Here is an 18,836-nt window from a genome sequence, read left to right as displayed (position 1 = left end):
GATTTTTGGAGCGTTGTTGTTAGCAGCTGCTGAAAGTAACTAAAAAAGTTACTTTCAATGTAACTTAGTTACTTTCCAAATCAAGTAGTCAGTAATATAACTAAGTTACTTTTTCAAGGAGTAATCAGTAATCTGATTAAAGTTACTTTTTCAAAGTAACTATGCCAACACTGACCTGCACACAGAGACCTGCAGGAAGACAAATGGAAACTGAGCTTAGAGTTTTTGATTCGCAGATGAAACATTGGCTAAAACCAAAACAAAGACGGATTTATACTGAACTACATTGTTATGGAGAATTAGCTTTTTATGTTTCTCTTGTTTTGTGCAGAGGTTAGAAAACCAGTTTCTGTAGCAGTGTTTAATGTCCTTGATTAAATACATTTGAACTGAACTGAAGCCCATTCTGTGTCCTCATTTTAAATAAAATATATATTTAAATATATATATATTTAAAATCTGAGAAGCGCCAAGCTGCTTCTCAGATTTTCCTTCTGTAGCTCGGATAGATAACCATCTGTTGGTTCTGGAGCGCAGGTAGGATGCATTGATCAGAAATCTGCAGAGTAAGCAGGATGTATGCGCATTACAAGGTAGGACATGAACAGCACAGATAGATCACCTGGTTCACCAGACCCAACTGCACCAAACTCATTTTAATTTATTTACCAAATTTTAAGGAGCTCTGTGAATTAAAAGCTTTACTTCTTTAGACATCAAAGACTATCTCAGCGTTTGTTACATTTTTCACTTTTATGTTAATAAAAAAGGTTTAAAATATACAAAAATGTACAAATCATAAATATCACGATATTATTCTATAAATAAGTCCAACCAGCTCATAAGGAAACATCATGGGACAGACTGGTTTTATTTGCAAACAAAATTTGGTTCAGTATTTTCTATTGAAATTAAATCTCAGTTTTACTGTCTGGATGTGACATGAGGAGCCTTGTGATCCAGTTTTTATATCTGAATAAATAACTTTTTAACTGTTAAAGGAGCTTCCCCCCCCCACCCCGATTTTAATATTTAACATTTCATTTCACAGCATCAGATTGTTGCCCAGTGATGATTCTATAATAAAATGATAATTTGGAAGATGGTGGAAACGTAATGGCTTCGATCGGCTCCTTAAACCGAAACCACTCAAACTCAAACTCATCCGGTTCAGAGGTTTTTATTCTCTTGAGCCAAAAACACACAAACATTTTCCAGTATGAATCCCAGAGCAACAGTGACGTGTTTAAAGACTGAAAACAGAATAATCCAGAAGAAACTTAAAAATGAGAAAAATCAAAGCAGCTAAAATTTAATTTGACTTTCAGATTAAAACAAATAGAAACATTAAAGCAGCTTTCAATGACCCTACCCTGTCCCACATTAAGTAACCATGGAAATGTTCCAACCTTATGAAATGAAACATTCAAAATTAATCACTCAATAATCAATCAATAATTCAAGTATTAATAATCTGAGTCACACAGAGCTCAGATGAAACTGTGGAAATGCTCCTTTAACCCAGGAGGTCAAAACTATAAATACATCAGAGGGGAACAAAGTGCAAACGATTCCTCCGTCCCTGATTGGTCCAGGTTCCTCCGTCCCTGATTGGTCCAGGTTCCTCCGTCCCTGATTGGTCCAGGTTCCTCCGTCCCTGATTGGTCCAGGTTCCTCCGTCTCTGATTGGTCCAGGTTCCTCCGTCCCTGATTGGTCCAGGTTCCTCCGTCCCTGATTGGTCCAGGTTCCTCCGTCCCTGATTGGTCCAGGTTCCTCCGTTCCTGATTGGTCCAAACGGCTGCTGTCACAGCGTGTGCTTGACGGCCATCACCGGCTCCCGCTTGTTCTGCAGGTTCTGCTGCAGATTCTGCTGCAGATCCTGCAGGAGGCGCTCTCGCTCCTCTGCATCCACCAGGATTTGCTGCCATGAAGAGCAGAAACAGAAGAGTTGGTTTGAACAGAACAGTGTAAACACTGAATCCAGATCATATTTCTGTTTTCTGATAAAACCAAATTAATCATCAGTTCTTCAGGTTTTTCTGAACAACCTCTGACCTTTTCCTAGATTTCTGCATTTCAGACATACGACAGTGTATTTGTGTATTTGTGTCTGTAGATAGAGAGAAAAGGAATACATTTGCACCAAAATGTTTAGACTAATCTCAGATATTTTCTAGAAAAAAATCTGGAAATTTCTCAGATCTAAAAGTCAAAATTAGTTTTTTCTAGAAAATTTCTGAGATTCTGAGTTTCAAAAGTCAGAAATTTTCAACTTTAGAAAGGCTATCTTAGAATTCCTAACATAATTCTTATGATTTTTTTCAAGATAATTTTTGACTTTTCTAACCCAGAAATTTGTATGTTTTTTCTATATTTTTTTATAAACATTTTTTGAGTTTTCCTGGCAGTAATTTACCCATCCATCTTTTCTAACTACAATGGCTGAATGTGCTGTCATACAAACACTTTGGAAGATAGTTTGGCTTTTTGGAAGCAAAAAAAAAAAAAGATTTAAAAACTTTTGAAATCATTTTTATACAGTTCTGGGATTGGAAATGTTAAACTACTTCACCTCATGAAGTAATGGACAAAAATAGTGAACTTTTTTCACAACATTCTAATTGTCTTAGCTGTGGTCCAAACAACCACAGCTTTGTGTTATCTGTAGAAGGAATCAGGTGTAGTTCAGAGCTGGGCCACCAGAGGGCAGAAGTGGGTGTTGTGCTCTGTACCTCGATGAGCTGGTCTCTCTTCTGCAGACTCTCCCTCAGCAGGCGCTCCCGCCGCTCGCCGTCCTCTCGGCTCGTCCGCCGCTCTCTGTCCGTCTTCTTCTGCTGCTCCTCCGCCCGCCTCCGCTGCTGCTGGGCGTCCCGCAGCCGGGCCGTCAGGGAGCTGAGCGTCTGGGCGTGGCTCTGCTGCTGAGCCTGATGGAGAGACGGAGGGGTCAGAGCCGCCGGCTGCAGCCAGATGGTGCTGAACCTTCAGCTGAATTTAAACTGGGGAGGTTTTCACTGTTAGCCTCTAGTTTATCAATGATTCCCTTCAAACTGCCACCTTCATCCAAATATTGTCTCAGAAATATCCAGGCCTTGTTTTTATTTTATCTACCTTATTGCTCCTTTTCAAAATCTTAATAATTAATTTGACTCTTTCTTATTTTATAACAAACTTCAGATCATTTTAACGGCTTGGAGCTGAACAGTCGGTCCAGCTGAGCCCGACTGACCCGGATCCTTTCACATCCAACATCCTCAAAACCTGACGGTGTCTTGGAGGAAAGATAACGAGGCCAAATGGCCCCCAGGGGCCACACACTGAACACCCTGAAGAAAAGGTTCAGGAAAAAAAGGATTTATCATAATCAATATTTTCATCCCAGATTTAAGCAACTAGTTTTGTAATTACACATTTTATTGCTTCTTATTCATGATTGAAGCTCCATTTAACTTTATTTTCTGGTTTTTAAAACCTTGGTATTTCTTGCATTTAGTGGTAAAATTATTCACAAGTCCAGAATATTTAGATAAATCCACATAAAGCCTTCAGGTTTGAGCAGTTTCTGCCCGTTTGTCGTGTTTAAATATCTTCAGAGTTTAGAAATGTTTAATCCTCGTCATGTTGAACCTGCAGCAGATCCTGCGACGCCTGCACAGCTGCTCTCAGTGTGGTGACCTCTTCACACAAGGTGGCGCTGTTTTCCTCTGCCGCCGCCTGCGCTTCACTTCCTGTCGACTGCTGACCAATCAGAGAGAGAGAAGATTTAGAAGTTTTAGGATTAAAAAATAGTTTCCGGTTATTGCTGGTTTGAACTGCAACCAGTGCAGAAGAACAACAGAACCCAGCAGTTCTGAGAGATCGGACCGAACCGCTCAGATTCTGATAAGAACCTGACGCTCAGAGCGAAGACACTGCACTGTAAAAACACAAAATATTAACAACTATTTCTGTCTGGTTTCTACTGCAAACAGAATTATAAAACATTTATAAAACTTTTCATCAAACGTAGGAGCTGCTTTTCAGTTCCATCAATATTATTTGTTCTTTTTGTGGCTCCAGTGTCTCTTATATGACAGCAGGCTGACAGGAAAAGGGGAGGGAGAGGGAGGAAGACATGCGGCAAACGTCGCCGGGTCCGGGAATTGAACCAGCGACGGCCGAGTCGAGGACTCAAGGCCTCCAAATGTGGGTCATGCTGTCCGCTACGCCACCGCAACACGCCAGACTTTCATGAAGGAACTATTGAATAGAACAAGAAACCATTTCTCTATTTCAACTGTACTAACTGCAGTTAGTTGAAATAAGAAAAAATCTATTTTGTACTTGTATGGTTTTGTGTTTTTGCAGTGTAGAGCAGCAGCTCCTGGTAAAGGTCAGAGGTCAAAGGTCAACTCCAGACCAGCTGTCTGGTTCCTCAGAGAGGACTGAAGGCTCCGCTCTCAGCCTCCGACGCTCCAGGCCTCGGCCCGTCTCCATGGAGACGAACACAGACCTCCAGTGAACCACAGCAAAGATGGAGGTTTGGACCAGAACCGGATCTGCTCACCGGGTGGTCCAGGCGCTGCTGGAGGTTCAGGATCAGAGCGTCCTTGTCCTTCAGGGCGGCGGCGGCGGCGGCGTCCCTCCGTCTCCACAGCGTCTCCGCCTCGTCCAGCCGGCGCTCCCTGTCCTCCAGAGACGCCCGGAGCTCCTGCAGACGGAACAACGCTCAGCTCGGCCCAGACCCGGATGTCTAAAAAACCCGTCTGTCCTCACGTCCACCACGTCCTGGCTGCTCTGCAGAACCGTCCTCAGCGTGTCCAGGTCCGCCTCACGGTCCCGTCCGGCTCGTCTCAGCGCCTCCACCTCCGCCGCCAGGCTCCTCTCCGCCTCAGTGGCTTCAGACCTCAGAGTCTCCAGGGCAACCTGAGGGACAGACGAAACATCAGGACGGATCAGCAGAGACGCCTCATCTCCATCCGGTCCTCTGCAGGCCGTCTGCTGACCCGCATGACCTCCAGCCCGGAGGTCACAGCGACCCGCCGTCTGCAGGCCGTCAGCAGCCAATCAGACGACCTTGACTCTGACCTTGTTATCAGACAGCAGTTCCTTCAGCGTCTCCAGCAGCTTCCCAGTCAGCTGGGTTCCCAGTTCGGCGCCGGTTCCGCTCTCCACACACAGACCTCGGATCAGAACCAAACACTCCTGAGAGGCAGAAACACAGAAACAGGTCCAGGTCAGGGTTCTGCTTCACTCAGGTTAAATAAAGACACATTAAACAAAACAGTTCGTCTTTGTTCAAAAGTTGCTGGAAGGAAAAAATGTTTTCAGTCCCGATTTAAAAGAAGCAGCAGTTTGAAAACAAGAAAAAACAAACACCGGTTCTGGTTCTGGTTCTGGCTGTCTGACCACCAGGGAGCTTAAGGCGTGACTGGAGAACAGGTTCTGATCCAGTTTCCTGGTGCTGGTTTGGACTCTGGCAGCAGAATCCAGATCCCAGCAGGATTTGACTAGACCTCTGTGCCGGACCCACAGGACCAAACTGCAGTCGGCTGCTTACTGGACCGGTCAGCAGAAAAATCCTCTCCTCTAAATGAACTCTCTGTTTCTTTAACTGCTGCTCATTCTCTCTAAAACCAGCTAAAAGCAGAGGTCAAAGGTCAGCTGTTTGGTTAGGTCTGCCCACAATAAGTCAAACAAAGTCCTGGTGGATCATTAACCCCCAGCAGCTGAAGCTCCGCCCCCCTGCAGCTCCACAGCAAACAACATTCCTGTGGCCTTTGAGGATCAACTGGATCCACCGGATCCACCCGGCCGGCTTCACACACCTGGATCAGTCGCTCCCGGCTGTGCAGGGCGTGGCCGAGGCTCTGCAGCACCGAGGCGCCGCCGACACCGACACCGCCCTCCGGGGTCAGCTGGAGGGAGAGAAGAAGAATGATTTGATTTCAGACATTAAGATGGAAAACAGGAAGTGAGAACAGAAAACCATCAACAACCTGCAGTAAAACCTGGAAATCTGGAGGCAGAACCGGGTCAAAACAAACTTACCTGTGTGTGTGTGTGTGTGCGTGTGTAGGTGTGTGTGTGTGTGTGTGTAGGTGTGTGTGTGTGTGTGTGTGTGTGTGTGTGTGTGTCAGATCAGACTCTGAACCAAATGTAAGACTCACAGAAAGCGACCAAACACTCAGAATGATTCAGAGCCGTTGGCTCAGCAGCAGAAGCCGGAGAGAATCCAGGCACACATGGAGTCAACATGAAGAACGACAGGCTGCGATTGGAGAGTTAAACTGTGATGGAGATCAGTTTAACTGTGAAGGCTGTTTCTACAGACTAATCTGGGATTCTGCAGGTTTCAAAAACTCAAATTTAAGACATTTTAGTGCCAGATTTAATTCCTGCAAAGACCTAAAACCCCGATGAATCAAAGTGTCTGATGAATCCTGCTGCAACAGAAACGAAGGCAGCGGAGGTCACGCCCTCTCCGGTCATTTCCTACAGAGCTAGCATGATGAGGCTACGACCGCTAGCCGTCCTCAGCCAAGCGACCAATGACAGCCAAGCATGTGAAACTTTGGGCTGTGATTGGTCGCTCTCTGCTCAGCCCATCAGTTTGTTGAACACCAAAAAGCTCAGCAGCAGATTTTAGCAGTTAGCTACAGGAAGCATCAAACGGCTCAAACCACAGAACAATTTAAGACCCGTTACTAACAGACTGAATTTAAAAGTCTTAATTTTAGATACATTAATGTAAGACTTGTTAAATTATGCTAATTATGGCTAAAATAATATACAACAACACATTTGATGGCTGATTGTTTTGTCAATCTCCCACTAACGTTCATGTTTTACATTCATCTTGAATCTAAAGAGGAAAGCTTTTCCCTTTCATCTGAAACCTTTAGAGATAAAGTCGAAGCTCAGGGAAGGTTTGGTTTTTCCGACTCTTCCTGAAGGAAAACTCCAGCAGCTTTTTAACGCCTCGTTCCCACAATAAAATGAGATTTTCCCTGAGTGGAAGCCATCGGTCATGAGAGCAGCTTCCTGCTGGTTTGAACCTGACCGATCCGGTTCTGATCAGCTGAGGGGCCCCGGGGCCGCTGCACCGGTCCGGGTGGATTCCTCACAGCGCCGGCCTGCGTGTGCACCTGCAGCTCCGACGACACGCCCTGCGCCGTTCTTCACGAGGCTGTTTGCCAGCTGACTCCCATAAACCTGTCCAGCCGAATCAAAAGGTTCAGAGCTGCTGACATACCAGGGCGGGACGCGGATCTGCAGTCAGAGCCGCAAACTGCAAAGTTTAATCTGCTGGAATCACCTGGAAGAGGTTTTTACTTCGAAGTGAAGCTGTGGAGCGAATCCTGAATCACAGAAGTTATTCGCTTTAACTGGGTAAACATGCAGGAGGAAGTTTCTGGAGAACTGCTGACAGGTGGAGGTCAGACGTGAGGAAGGCCGTAAAACATTTAGGATCACCATGAGAAGGTCAAAGGTCATCCTGCTCCTCAGTCATGTTTCCAGAAATTTAGCAGCTTTTCCTTTCAGAAACTGATCTGTGTCTCGTTGCTTCAACGTATTTAGATTTTTCTGTTTTATGATATTCTTCTGTTTTCTGCTGTATGAAGTTTTACTGTTTTCTGAACAGAAAACCTGTTTAAATAAAAATTAAAAAAATGTTCATCCAGTCAGATTACAATCAGTTCCCAGATTTTATTTCCATAACTGAGTGAGTTGAGTAAATCAGCTGATCTCTGATCTCTTCAGTTGTTTTGGTTTCTTCTTGCTTCAAATCTCCACCATCAACATAACTAATCTCTAATAATCCCTAATAATCCCTAATAATCTCTGATAATCTCTGATAATCTCTGATAATCTCTGATAATCTCTGATAATCCAGTCTCCTTCTGAGATAAAGAGTGTTGAAGGTCGGTTCTTACCAAGCCCAGGTCCTCCGATCCGTTGACCTGATCCGGTCCGGCCCGTCTCAGCTCGGCCTCCAGGGTTCTGATCCGGGTCCCGGCCTGGTCCAGTTGGGCTCGTAGGTGCCTGACTGCACTCTGAAGCCGGCCGGTGCTGTTCTGGAATCACAGAGGTTCTACTGGATCAGGCGGTCCAAAAGGCAGAGGCTCAACCTAATATTAGCTGCCGGCGGTGGGAAAAGTTCAGCTGATCGTTCAGCTGGTTTTAAATCTATTTTTACAGATTGTAAAGCACTAATTTACTGCTAGAAAGAAACACGTTCACAACCAGCAGCCTCCCTGGGTTCTGCTGCGCCCTGCAGCTGGTGGAGCCTCACCTCTCGGTGCAGCGCCATGTACTCGTCCCTCAGCTCTGTCAGCACATCTCCGTCCTCCGCCTCCACCCGGCCTCCTCCGTTCTCCAGATCCCCAAAGCTCAGAACCCGGCTGACCCTGGGTGACGCCGGCCCGGGGTTTTTCCCGCCCTTCCGGCCCAGCACCGGGATCTTACTGCCAGACGGCGAGCTGAGCGGCTTCCCTTCGATGCTCCTCAGCTCTGTTAGCACGAAGCTAACCGACTGGTCGCCCGGGGAACAGAACGGGTCGTTGCCGTCCAGAGTGTCCAGCGAATGGACGGACTCTGTGCGGGAAGGCGGCCGGAGCGAGAGGCTGGACCCGGTGAGGGACGGCGGGCTGGACCTGGCACCGCCGTGCCAGTGGAGCGGCATGCTCTGGGACTTGTCCCGGGTCAGCTCCAACGGGGAGAAGGGCATGTGGCGAGGAATCCCGCAGACCGACTCGTAGTTTGAATCAGAAACCCGTAAAGAGTCGCAGCCTTCACAGCCTTTGCCCTTCCGGCACCGCTTACCGGTTCTGATGAAGTACGGACACGTGTCCCACTTCTCGGACCAGCACTCGTACTCTGACAGAGCCATGTTGTCCTTCAGCATCTCCCGGTAGCCCTCCTTGTCCGCCTCGCTGTCCTCCTCGCTGGCGCTGCTCCGGTTCCGGAGCTCCTGCGGGTGTCTCTGCCGGTAGTTCTGCCGGACCCACTGCCTGATCCTGTCCCGCTCCTGGGTCAGCCTCTGAAGCCGCTCAGACGATAGAACCTGGACCCGGGAGATCACCGTGTCGAACTTGAACACTCGCTCCAAAGCGGAAACACATTTGCCGCACACAAACTCTCCGGTTCTGCCATTCCTCGGTACCGACTGTCCCAGAATGTGGGTCAGAACAGCCAGAATGTCCACAGACTTGGACGGGGAGCTGAGGGTCACCTGGGACCGGGACAGAGACCCGGAGGAGCCCAGAGACAACGTGCTGCCTGTGAACAAACAACAGGTTTATTTCCTGAACGCAGCGTGGAGTGGAGAACCGATCCGATATCTGTATCGGTTCTGATACTGAAAAACTTCTAGATCGGGTATCAGAGCCGATGTGACGATCCATGAGGGCAGATCTATCCAATCTAATTCTATGCTTGGTGCTCTGAGCGACGTCCTGTTTGTCATTTATTTTGGTTTATATTTAGAACTCATAATTGTATTTTCTTAGACATTTGAAAGAAAGTTTGTTGCTGTTGATTTTTACATGTCAGGTTGTGAATCTGTTGATTTGATCAGGTTCTTTATTATTTATTTTCTATTGACTGAACAGATTAAGCTGGTTTTTACATTGTTGACCAGTTTGTGAAGCTGCTGGTTTATTAACCTGAGCTGAACTGGTGCAGAGTTATTAAATAAATCTGAAGTTCAGAATATTTATGTCAGCGGTTAAAAAGAGAAACGATTTAAGTCAGTTTCTCTGTATCGGATCGGTATCGGCCGATACTAAGCCTCAGATATCGTATCTGTTTTCTCCAGACTCACCCCAGGGACTGCTCTGAGTGGACCGGGTCAGGCTCCCGCTTCTCGCTGACCCGGTTGGGGTCCCGGGCTGATCGTTCCTCCTGTTCTGGGCTGCAAACAGCCATCGGCGTTGGTTTCCCTGGAGACTACCGCCGCAAATTCGGCAAAGCTCGTTCTTCCTTGTGCTGGACATCATGGAGCAGACGGCGACAGCTTCCAGGGTCCAACAAGTATGGAGACTTCTCTGTGGATGTAAGCAGAATTTACAGAATTAGTCGACATCAGAACCACGACACCAAATGGACCAAACAAAACCACGTCAACTGGTTTCTTCACACAGCAACATTTTTCAAAATGATGTTAAAAATCATAGATCTAACAAGTTTGGTCATAGAGGATGTGATGTCGACCTCACAGCAGGAGCAACACACACACACACACACACACACACGCACACACACACACACACACACACACACACACACACACACATTCAGATGGCAGATGCAGAACCTCTCGAGACCAAAGATGAGTTCAGAGTAAACAAACAGAAGCAGTTTGGGGATGGCCGGGATATTCAGAAGATAATCTTTGGAGCCAATCAGAAAGCCGAGGCGTAATTAAAACAAGTCGAAATCTGAATTAAAACTGAACTAATTTCAGGAGAATTCAGGATCCTGTTTGTTCAGTTCCGGCCCATTTCAGGTCCAGCGATCCGTCAGTATCGTATCGGTGATGCGCCGTCAGTGATGTGATCATGGTGACGAAGGAACAGGAAAATTTAAATAATGTTGGTAAAAATGGTTTAACTACCACAACAGCAATTTAAGTATCAAATATTGATATCAGCCTAAACGATCATATCAGCTCATCTCCATTCAGGATTAGAAATGAAGGTTGAATCTAGATGGTCAAATCTCAGCCAATGTCCATCAAAATGACAGATCAGAGCTCATTAATGCAAATTAAAACCTCACCATCAACCTGAAGAGAACATTTCAAGTTTTTCTTGTTGTCAAGAAAAATGACATCATAGCGAAGGGCAAAAAGCATGTTTGACATTTAACTTTCACCTAAAGACTGTTGCAAACTTTTAAGATAATTCTGTCTTCCTTTTAGAACAGTGACGCAATCCCAGGGTTCTGGGTTCCAATCCCAGTTTCCTCACACAATCTAAAAACATGGAAAACACTAAAGCACAAACAGAACCCAGATCAGACCGGTTCACCAGAAATCTGCGTTATAAACCTGGTTAGCTTCGGGGATCTCTGCAGACCCGCTGCTGGACTTGGACTGAGCCGTTTTCCATGAAGCAGCTCCGAGTTGATGCTGGCAGCTGGAAAACTCGCAGAGGGAATGCTGACATGAGCTCGGACTCGCGGCTCTCCGGTCTCTTCCTGGATGTTCGAGCCGCTGCAGGATGTTTCCCCCGCAGGGCGGGACACGTCGTCCTTAGCCACGCTGTCACTGACTGCACAGCCCGGCGGACCGGGCCAGGCTGTCCGCGGTCCGGACAGGAAAACATGAGTTCAGGGCGGAGACATTTAAAGCAACACGTTCCTCAATCCCGAAAGGAAACTTTGGAAACGGCTGAACTCTCCTCTGTTTCTGCTGCTATTTATAACCCACAGCGGCGCAACCCGGTCCGGTTCGGTTCGGTTCCGGTCGCTCTAACCGCTGCCAAGCTTCACAAACACATTCCCAGCTTTTATTTTGAAGCGCAGCGGTGAACTTACCTTTGAAGTGGTCCCGAGGACTCACGCGCTCAGCCCGGGGTCACGGTTTCAGTGTCCGCGCGAGGACCGAGTGTCTTCATCACACATGACGTCAGGAGGGAGAGTGGAGCAGGAAAACGGTCTGAGCAGAACCGAGAGCCGCGGGACAAATCTGGACCTCCGGAACCGACTGAAGAGGAGCCGCGTTGAGACACACCGAGCTGACAGGGACGGGAGGGGGAGTCACCTTTCTGACGTCACTGGTCACACCTGTCTGAGCGGGAGCGCTGACGTGTTCAAATCTCAGCTCCACAGAGACACGCGCGTTCTTGTGACTGTAAATCTTACTTTATTAAAGGTTTTCAACTTTTCTTTTCGTGTAGTTTTGGTCATTTATCACTCATGATGACTTATTAGTTTAACATTTACAGTTTTATCTGCTTTACCTGCAGAGGATTTTTTTTTGGAACTTCAAAAAAGAAGTTTAGTTTTGAAAAAATAACAAAAGCAAAAAATGGTTTTGATTTAAAACCTTTATTAAAAATTACAGCCACACTTTTTGTCACAGGACGATCATCTGGCATGCAGACCTGTGTGTTTCCCCATGCAGGATGGTTTATGTGTGATCGAACAGGATCAATAACGTCCAGCCCTCATCAGTTTGCTCCTGAAAATCAATAGTCTGTCTCTGACTGATCGCTGCTGCAGCTTCTGTCTAATCATGTCTGAAGGACAGAAGAGTCACCAGGCTGCAGAGCAGAGCTCAGGATCTCAGGAGGTCACTATGGTAACACAGCAAATATTATGCAAATTTCAATAAAATGCAGAAACTGTGTATCAGTGATTTATCACTTTATTTCTTAGAGTTGTAAAATGTATCATTTTCTGACCTTAAAAACACACAAAGCAAAAAAAAAAAAAAAAAAAAAACTGAAGATAATTAAGTGTTTGAGAAAACCTCCATGATTAAAGATATGAAACATTAAAAAAGTTCTGAAAGCAACAGAGAAAAGACCCATATGAAATATTATTGATAATGTAAATAAAACAAGCCCAGATATAAAACATTTCATTTCAAAAGTTTGTCTGAAGAACTTCCACCACCAGAGGGCAGCAGTGCACCGGTTGGTTCACGGACAGCCGATATTTAACTATGTGGAAAAAATAGGCGAGTTTAAAATCATCCCTGTGATAATAGCCAGTTTACAAAAACATAGATGCTAAATCAACCAAATGCTACATTTTACCCGTTTAAACTCTTTAATACCGGAAGTTTGAAGTGTTTATTGCAAGAATATACGACATTTGTTACGACAAAACTAGAAAAAACAAACAAACAAACCCCATAAAATAACATACCATCTGATTATTTTAACTTTCTGGAGAAAGTGGGATTATTAGGACAGTATGAATAATATCAAAATTGATTATAGATTCCAAACAATGAGGTAATTGTTTGTAAAGGCACTTAAAGTTTCAGTCAAAACTTTCTTTTATAACACTTTTTTTTCCACATTAACATTTACAATCTTTTTCTAGTATGACTATAGATGGAGCAATAATTAAACAACACAAATATCAAAGTGTTTACAGACTTCAGGGGAAAGAAGGACAATTATTGATTGGGTTGTAATATTTTACCTCATCCTCCACGTCGAGCCCTCATAATCTTTTCACAATTTCTCTTTTAGTGCAAACTGTCCTTAAAGATGAGAAGTTTTAAATCATCTTGGAGCAAATCGAACCTCCAACCAGCATCTCTGTGTGCTGCTGAGTCATTTCATATGAGCCACCTCTCGATGCAGTTTTTGAACACGGTGAAGTCGGAGTGCCAGTGTGTGTGTTTGACTCTGGACTGAACACACACCGACACGTCGCCACGGGCGTCCAGCGTCTTCAGACCAAACGTGTCGTTTTTATAAAACTGTCAGAGAGGAAGACCACAACTTATGAATAACAAAGTGTTGATGAGGTTAATACATTTGAACTGGCTGGTTTTCCAGCTGAAGTTTATTGTTATTAAAGTTCTCCAACCAATCACAGAAAGTTATTCTCCAAATGACGCAGCAGATATCGACTGGACCTCCAGTTTTATCCTCCAGGAATGGAGCAGGGGCGACCCAGCACCTTGTAATCCTCATAAATGTCAGATTTCTGCCCTCATAAAGAGTATTTCACTCTATTATCAGATTTTTCTTTCTCAATCTAGTTGAAAGAGGTTGAAGAAACATCAACTGGTTGCAGAAAAACTGGTCACCTACCTCCTGGTTCCTCATTTCCACAACGTCTTCGTTAGAGTCGTAGAAACCAAAGTGGCTGCACAGGAAAGAGGAAGCAATTATTTCTTGCTTAAAGCTTCTGAAACCTTATTTGGTCGAAACTTCATGTTGATAAACTGAAAAGTGAAAATAACCACTTCTCTGTTTTTTGTGTTCACACCAAACCAACATGATTTGATTGTAAACCTCTGACTGTTTGTAATAATCTCTGATGCACAAGATGCCATTAATCTAAATGACAACCAGAGTGAGCTGGTCCTGATGCTGCCTGACATGGCAGCTGCCCTGGTCAGAGTCACTGAACTGAGCAGGTCATGAGTCGTAGAGGGAAAACGTTTCTTCAACCTGGATTGCCATGGAGTGATGACGCCATCATCTGGTCCTCCAATCAGCACCATCTTCTTGATACGCAGGAAGTTTTCTCTCCAATCTGAGGGAAGGAGTGCAGATCCAGATGAGAAAAAGTGTTTCACATGGATATCACTGGAGTTTAACAGCTCATTTAATCAGCCTCAGTCACATTTTACTTTCCCTACAAAATATGGATTCCTCTCTTTTAAAGATAAAAAACTCCAGTTCTGTTTCTGTTCAGCTGCAGAAAGCTTTCAGAAATCATGCACTGACTTGTTCTAAGTGTCTGTTTGGATTATGAGGACAAAACATCATTAAGTAATGAAATAAAGACCAAAGGTGCCATGAAGGCAGATGGTTTCGCACCTTTCAGGTGCTGGTGAGGTATTTCACCGTTGATCAGAGGCAGGAAGGTGTTGCCCTTCAGGTAGCGGGCTCTATGGTGAGGGTCTGCACAGAGAAAACAGCGTATTGTTTGTTTTGTGTTCTGTTCACTCAGAGGCTCATGCAGAGTTCCTGCTCCCCACATACCGTTCCAGTAGTCACAAAGCGAAAAATGCTGCCCCATTTTGTTGTAGCAGAAAAGATAAGCAGTCTTCTTTACATAGCCAGGTAACCACTGCAGGTAATCTGTGTCTGTGGAAAAACATCACACCTGTCAGCCTGGTGCTGATTGTCCTTTAAATAGAAAAGAAGAGAAGCAAACATCTGACCTCCGTACTGTCCAGCCAGGGGGGATGACAGCGAGATGAAGGTGTGAACGCTGTGATTCGGAGACATCGACAGAACTGCTCGGCAGATTAAACCACCTTAAAAGAGTCAAAATAACTAAATTAGCCAAACGTCAGATGCTGGTAGTCTGTGGCTGTCGCTACCAGTATCAGCTCACCTGGATGGAGGTGATCTGATTGTGGCAGATTTAACAGAAACAAACAGCAGATGTTTGTCCTACTCCCACATGGTGGGGGCGCTGCTGTCCCTGGTTCTGACCCAACAAACGGACCTTTCTCAGGAACCAAGGCAGCAGCTACAGGCTGCGGGTCAGCTGATTATCTTTGGTGAAAAGATTCGAGTCTTCAGGTTGGAAAGCCTCATTACCATCACCCTTATCTTTAGCTTCAGCCACTGATCCTCTGTCAGCTGCCAGTCATAAGAAACATCTTGAAGACTTGCTTTAAACTTGGATCTGCCTAAATAGTTTTGCTACTGACTGTTCAGATTTCAGACTATGCTAATCTATAATCTGACAGATTGAGAGTTTTATCAGTCACTCTTATGTACGTGCTAAAAGGTTCCAGCTAACCCTAATGCTAACAGGTTTCTGTTATCACTAATGCTAATCATCTGGTTTTTATTTTGTGTAAATTTAGTCAAAGGGGAGAACCGACAGGAGCAACTTTATTTATTAACTAACTTTAATAAACAGCCATCACTGATTTCTGTGAGTAAAGACCAGAGCAACAGCAGGTATATTTGTACACCTGCAGATGAATTAGGGTTTTTATTTACGGGTGTGTCTTGCAGCTACAAAGCCTTTTCCAACCAGCTACAAGTTAAACTTGTTTCCATGCTCTGAAGAACTGTAAAAAATATATTAGGAGGCATCCTCTGGTCTATTAAAGGCCAGAGGAAATTCCAGGTAACTTCTTGGATCCAACAAGGTACAACAGGCAGGAACTTTTCCCAGATTCAGTGAAGAAAACACGACAGCTGGAGGAGGAACGAAATGACGAATGTATTCTGGTTTTTGTTACGCATAAAGTTTCATAATCCTTAAATAAAGAGGGATTCAAGAACTTTTGGAGTAAGTTTAACTCAGCCCATCTGAGCCTGGAGGTTGATCTTCATTGATTCAGAATCCAATCATTCATCCATCCATTGTCTATAGTTGTGTGTTGCAGCAGAGCTGAGGGCTGGATGTGAGAAGGACAAACTGATTTTACAGGTTAGAGCTGGAAAATATTAAAATTAAAGATGTTTCTTGTCCATTTTCTGCTCACTCAGCGTCACTTTTTCTCCTGCCTCAGGACGGTTTGAGTCTGCTCACCTTGTGAGAAACACAGCACATGAACTCCCTCAGGATGAGCGCTTGTGATTTTCTCGATGGTCTTCTTGAACTCTAGGACTTGAATCCACAACGGCTTCATGCTGTTCAGTTTGTTGAACAGACTGATGATCTTCACCTCCGTTCCCGGATGCACCTGGATGCAAATCAGTAAAAACAATAAATAAATCAGAGAAATAAACCATTTAAAACAAAAACTGTGACTCCATAAACCTGTAATTACAGATGAATCTGGCAGTTCTTCAGCTGAGTGTTACCAACCAACCATCAGATGTTTCCAGTAACGCTCCCTGAAATAAAACTCACTGTGAGGAATTGAAAATCACAGAGGAACAGAAATCAGGGGTTTGAAATGCCAGGTTGGATTTCACTTCACCTAAAATCTCCACCTGGGCTTCAAACTGTTCACAGTTTTTATTTTATGGCGTTCATGAACTGAACTTGATTGCAATGTTTCTTTGGCGTCTATCTGAGCTACAATGAGGTTTCCTCCTACATTTTGTTGTCATGTTCCGTGTTTTTCTGTGTGCTTATTTCGAGTTTCCTGGGTTTCTGAGTCTCTGTGTTGTTCTGTCTGCCCTTGATTGTTTCCCAGGTGTGTCTCGTTTCCTTGATTACCCTCTGTGTATTTAACCCCACCTGTGTCCTTTGTTCCTCGTCGGGTCCTGGTCTATGCATCTAGTCAGTGTCGTTTGTCCATTCGTTGCCTCCAGTTGCTACTGGTGCTGAGCCCTGGCTTTCTGCTCTGCTCTGCTGCCTGGTTGTTGGACTTTTGTGGACTATTCTATACAATAAATCCTCATTTTCTCTCATCTACCTGGATCCTCAGTGTCTGCCTCACCTCCTTACACCGCACTTCATAACATTTGTGGAATAAAAATGGTGGATGTTCTTTTGAAAAGCTGACCTATGTGGTTCAAAACTTACTTTTTCTGTCATGAATTAAAAAACTTGAATAATAAATGGTTGACAGAAGTTTTAAAACATATAATAAAGTTATTATTTTCTATTTAAATCTGAATCCTGAGCTCAGTTTTGTTTTGTTAATAACACCAGTAATCTAAATTAGGCCATCACCAGGGCGCGGGCCCCTCTCTCGGGACGAACCCATTCCAGGGCGCCCTGCCCTTCACAAAGAAAAGAGAAGTCTCCCCGGGGCTCCCGCCGGCTTCTCCGGGTTCGTTTGCGTTACCGCACTGGTTCGTTTCATCCTCTGGGATTGTTTTGGTTTTTTTTTTTTGTTTTTGTTATAGCTAAAATTGTAATTTCCATCTGTCAATTATTTGTTTTGTTGTTGTTGGGTTTTTTTTACATTTTTCAACAAATTGTGTTTTTGTGATAATTTTCTGATACAAATCTAATCTAAATATAATATATTCAAAGTATCTGCAAATGTAAAATAAAATGTCCTGGTTCTAAGAAACCAAAGTGCAAAGAAAATAAGATTTAGAAGTCCAAGGTCAAATTTAAATGATAGAAAGGAATCTGGCTGCTTGGAAAGAAAATACTGAAAAACTGGGATCAAGACTTTTGCACAGTATTTTAAAATGGGACAAAAAAGTGATAAATGTCATAAAAAGCTGCGATAAAGTGTGCAAATAGTATACGATGTTTTACAAAATAATACCAGTTATAGCTTGTTGTAGTTTAATCTAGATTAAAAACTCTGAACTGGTGATGAGTCCCACCTGATTAATGAAGCCTGACAGATTTTTTAACTGTTCGGGTCCGTCCAGGATGCCGTGCACGATGATGACAGGTTTGTATCCATTCGTGGAGCCTGAAGCCAGCAGCAGCAGCAGCAGCAGCAGCAGCAGCACCGCTGGGGGCCCCCAGCTGGCCCGCGGACCCCTCATCTCCACCTGGTCACAAGTCGCTGAGGATCGGCGGCAGGAGGAGACCTGATAAAGAACTGCTTGCTTTTCAGACGTTCCCTCCTCTTTGTGACGGCTGGCGTGCTTGCTTTGCAATATCAGTATTCTGTGGTCATTTGAAATGAAACCCAACCCACGCAGCCACGCTGCAGCGCTTCAGCGCTTCTGTAACTTTACGGTTTCCAACATGAAAGTTCTCGTACAAAACCAGAATCAGCAGCGTGGTAAATTTTGTCCATTTAGATCTTAGAAATTAACTGTTGGATTTACGTGACACCAAGTAAACTATGAAAATAAAATCACCTCAACTCATTTCCTGCAGATAGTGAAAAAATATGACATTGTTAAAAAGCCTCTGAAAAAAACTCAGAAATGTGGCTATGTGATGTATATTTGTTTGAACTCTTCTACAACAGGTAGTCAGGATGTGGGAATAAGATCAATCATGCAAAGTTAATATGGAAACGAGATGAATTTGTTTTCCAAATCTGGACCAGTCTTTCAATTTCCCAATATCCGAACAAAATTAAATGTTTTTGTCTTGTTTTTTCTATATAAAAAAATACACGTTAGTGTCTTAATGCTAGTATGGATGTAGAGCTAACAGATCCGCTTATGCAGATAAGATGCACCAAATATAAGGGAATTTACCGTTATTTAACTTTCAAATGGTGTTTTTTTTTCTCTCTTTTTTGCCTCTTTTACTTTTTTATTATTGTTTATTGAATTAGTTCGGCTTAGGAGCTCCGACGTTTAGAGTAGTGCACTGT

General features: G+C 44.2%; 2 protein-coding genes across 5 annotated transcripts; both read right to left on the bottom strand.

The window, feature by feature from the left end:
- Positions 1 to 1,164: 1,164 nt before the first annotated feature.
- On the bottom strand, positions 1,165 to 11,771 carry si:ch73-95l15.5. 4 transcript variants are annotated; one of them, XM_044118399.1, is made up of 11 exons: positions 11,519 to 11,771; positions 9,804 to 10,026; positions 8,274 to 9,259; positions 7,915 to 8,055; positions 5,806 to 5,895; positions 5,066 to 5,182; positions 4,754 to 4,903; positions 4,545 to 4,688; positions 3,626 to 3,736; positions 2,734 to 2,925; positions 1,165 to 1,922 (listed from the first exon to the last, which is right to left on the bottom strand). In XM_044118399.1, the coding sequence occupies exons 2-11, from the start codon at positions 9,976 to 9,978 to the stop codon at positions 1,806 to 1,808; spliced, it is 2,223 nt and encodes a 740-aa protein (XP_043974334.1). In that variant the 5' UTR covers positions 9,979 to 10,026; positions 11,519 to 11,771; the 3' UTR covers positions 1,165 to 1,805. The 4 variants fall into 4 exon arrangements, with proteins under 4 accessions (XP_043974334.1, XP_043974335.1, XP_043974336.1 ...); XM_044118400.1 differs by having other exon boundaries at positions 3,626 to 3,733; XM_044118401.1 differs by lacking the exon at positions 11,519 to 11,771 and adding an exon at positions 11,031 to 11,417 and having other exon boundaries at positions 3,626 to 3,733.
- Positions 11,772 to 12,332: 561 nt separating this feature from the next.
- LOC122831873 (lysosomal thioesterase PPT2-A-like) lies at positions 12,333 to 18,132 on the bottom strand. The gene is made up of 8 exons (XM_044118397.1): positions 17,881 to 18,132; positions 16,175 to 16,328; positions 14,841 to 14,936; positions 14,659 to 14,763; positions 14,494 to 14,577; positions 14,122 to 14,206; positions 13,759 to 13,813; positions 12,333 to 13,421 (listed from the first exon to the last, which is right to left on the bottom strand). The coding sequence occupies exons 1-8, from the start codon at positions 18,046 to 18,048 to the stop codon at positions 13,278 to 13,280; spliced, it is 891 nt and encodes a 296-aa protein (XP_043974332.1). The 5' UTR covers positions 18,049 to 18,132; the 3' UTR covers positions 12,333 to 13,277.
- Between the last annotated feature and the right edge of the window lie 704 nt (positions 18,133 to 18,836).

Source organism: Gambusia affinis, linkage group LG05 (assembly GCF_019740435.1).
Source record: "Gambusia affinis linkage group LG05, SWU_Gaff_1.0, whole genome shotgun sequence".
Lineage (NCBI taxonomy): Eukaryota > Metazoa > Chordata > Actinopteri > Cyprinodontiformes > Poeciliidae > Gambusia > Gambusia affinis.
Note: the sequence above shows the minus strand (reverse complement) of the source record. Positions and strands in the feature narration are given on the sequence as shown.

Coding starts and splice junctions, on each gene's coding strand:
- si:ch73-95l15.5 (XM_044118399.1), bottom strand. CDS start 9,978: ATGATGTCCAGCACAAGGAAGAACGAGCTTTGCCGAATTTGCGGCGGT. Junction 3,737..4,544: donor AGCAGCGCCTGGACCACCCG/GTGAGCAGATCC, acceptor CTGATTGGTCAG/CAGTCGACAGGAAGTGAAGC. Junction 2,926..3,625: donor CGTCGCAGGATCTGCTGCAG/GTTCAACATGAC, acceptor TCTCTCCATCAG/GCTCAGCAGCAGAGCCACGC.
- LOC122831873 (XM_044118397.1), bottom strand. CDS start 18,048: ATGAGGGGTCCGCGGGCCAGCTGGGGGCCCCCAGCGGTGCTGCTGCTG. Junction 14,937..16,174: donor TGTGCTGTGTTTCTCACAAG/GTGAGCAGACTC, acceptor GACTCTTTTAAG/GTGGTTTAATCTGCCGAGCA. Junction 14,578..14,658: donor GCTTTGTGACTACTGGAACG/GTATGTGGGGAG, acceptor TTCTCTGTGCAG/ACCCTCACCATAGAGCCCGC.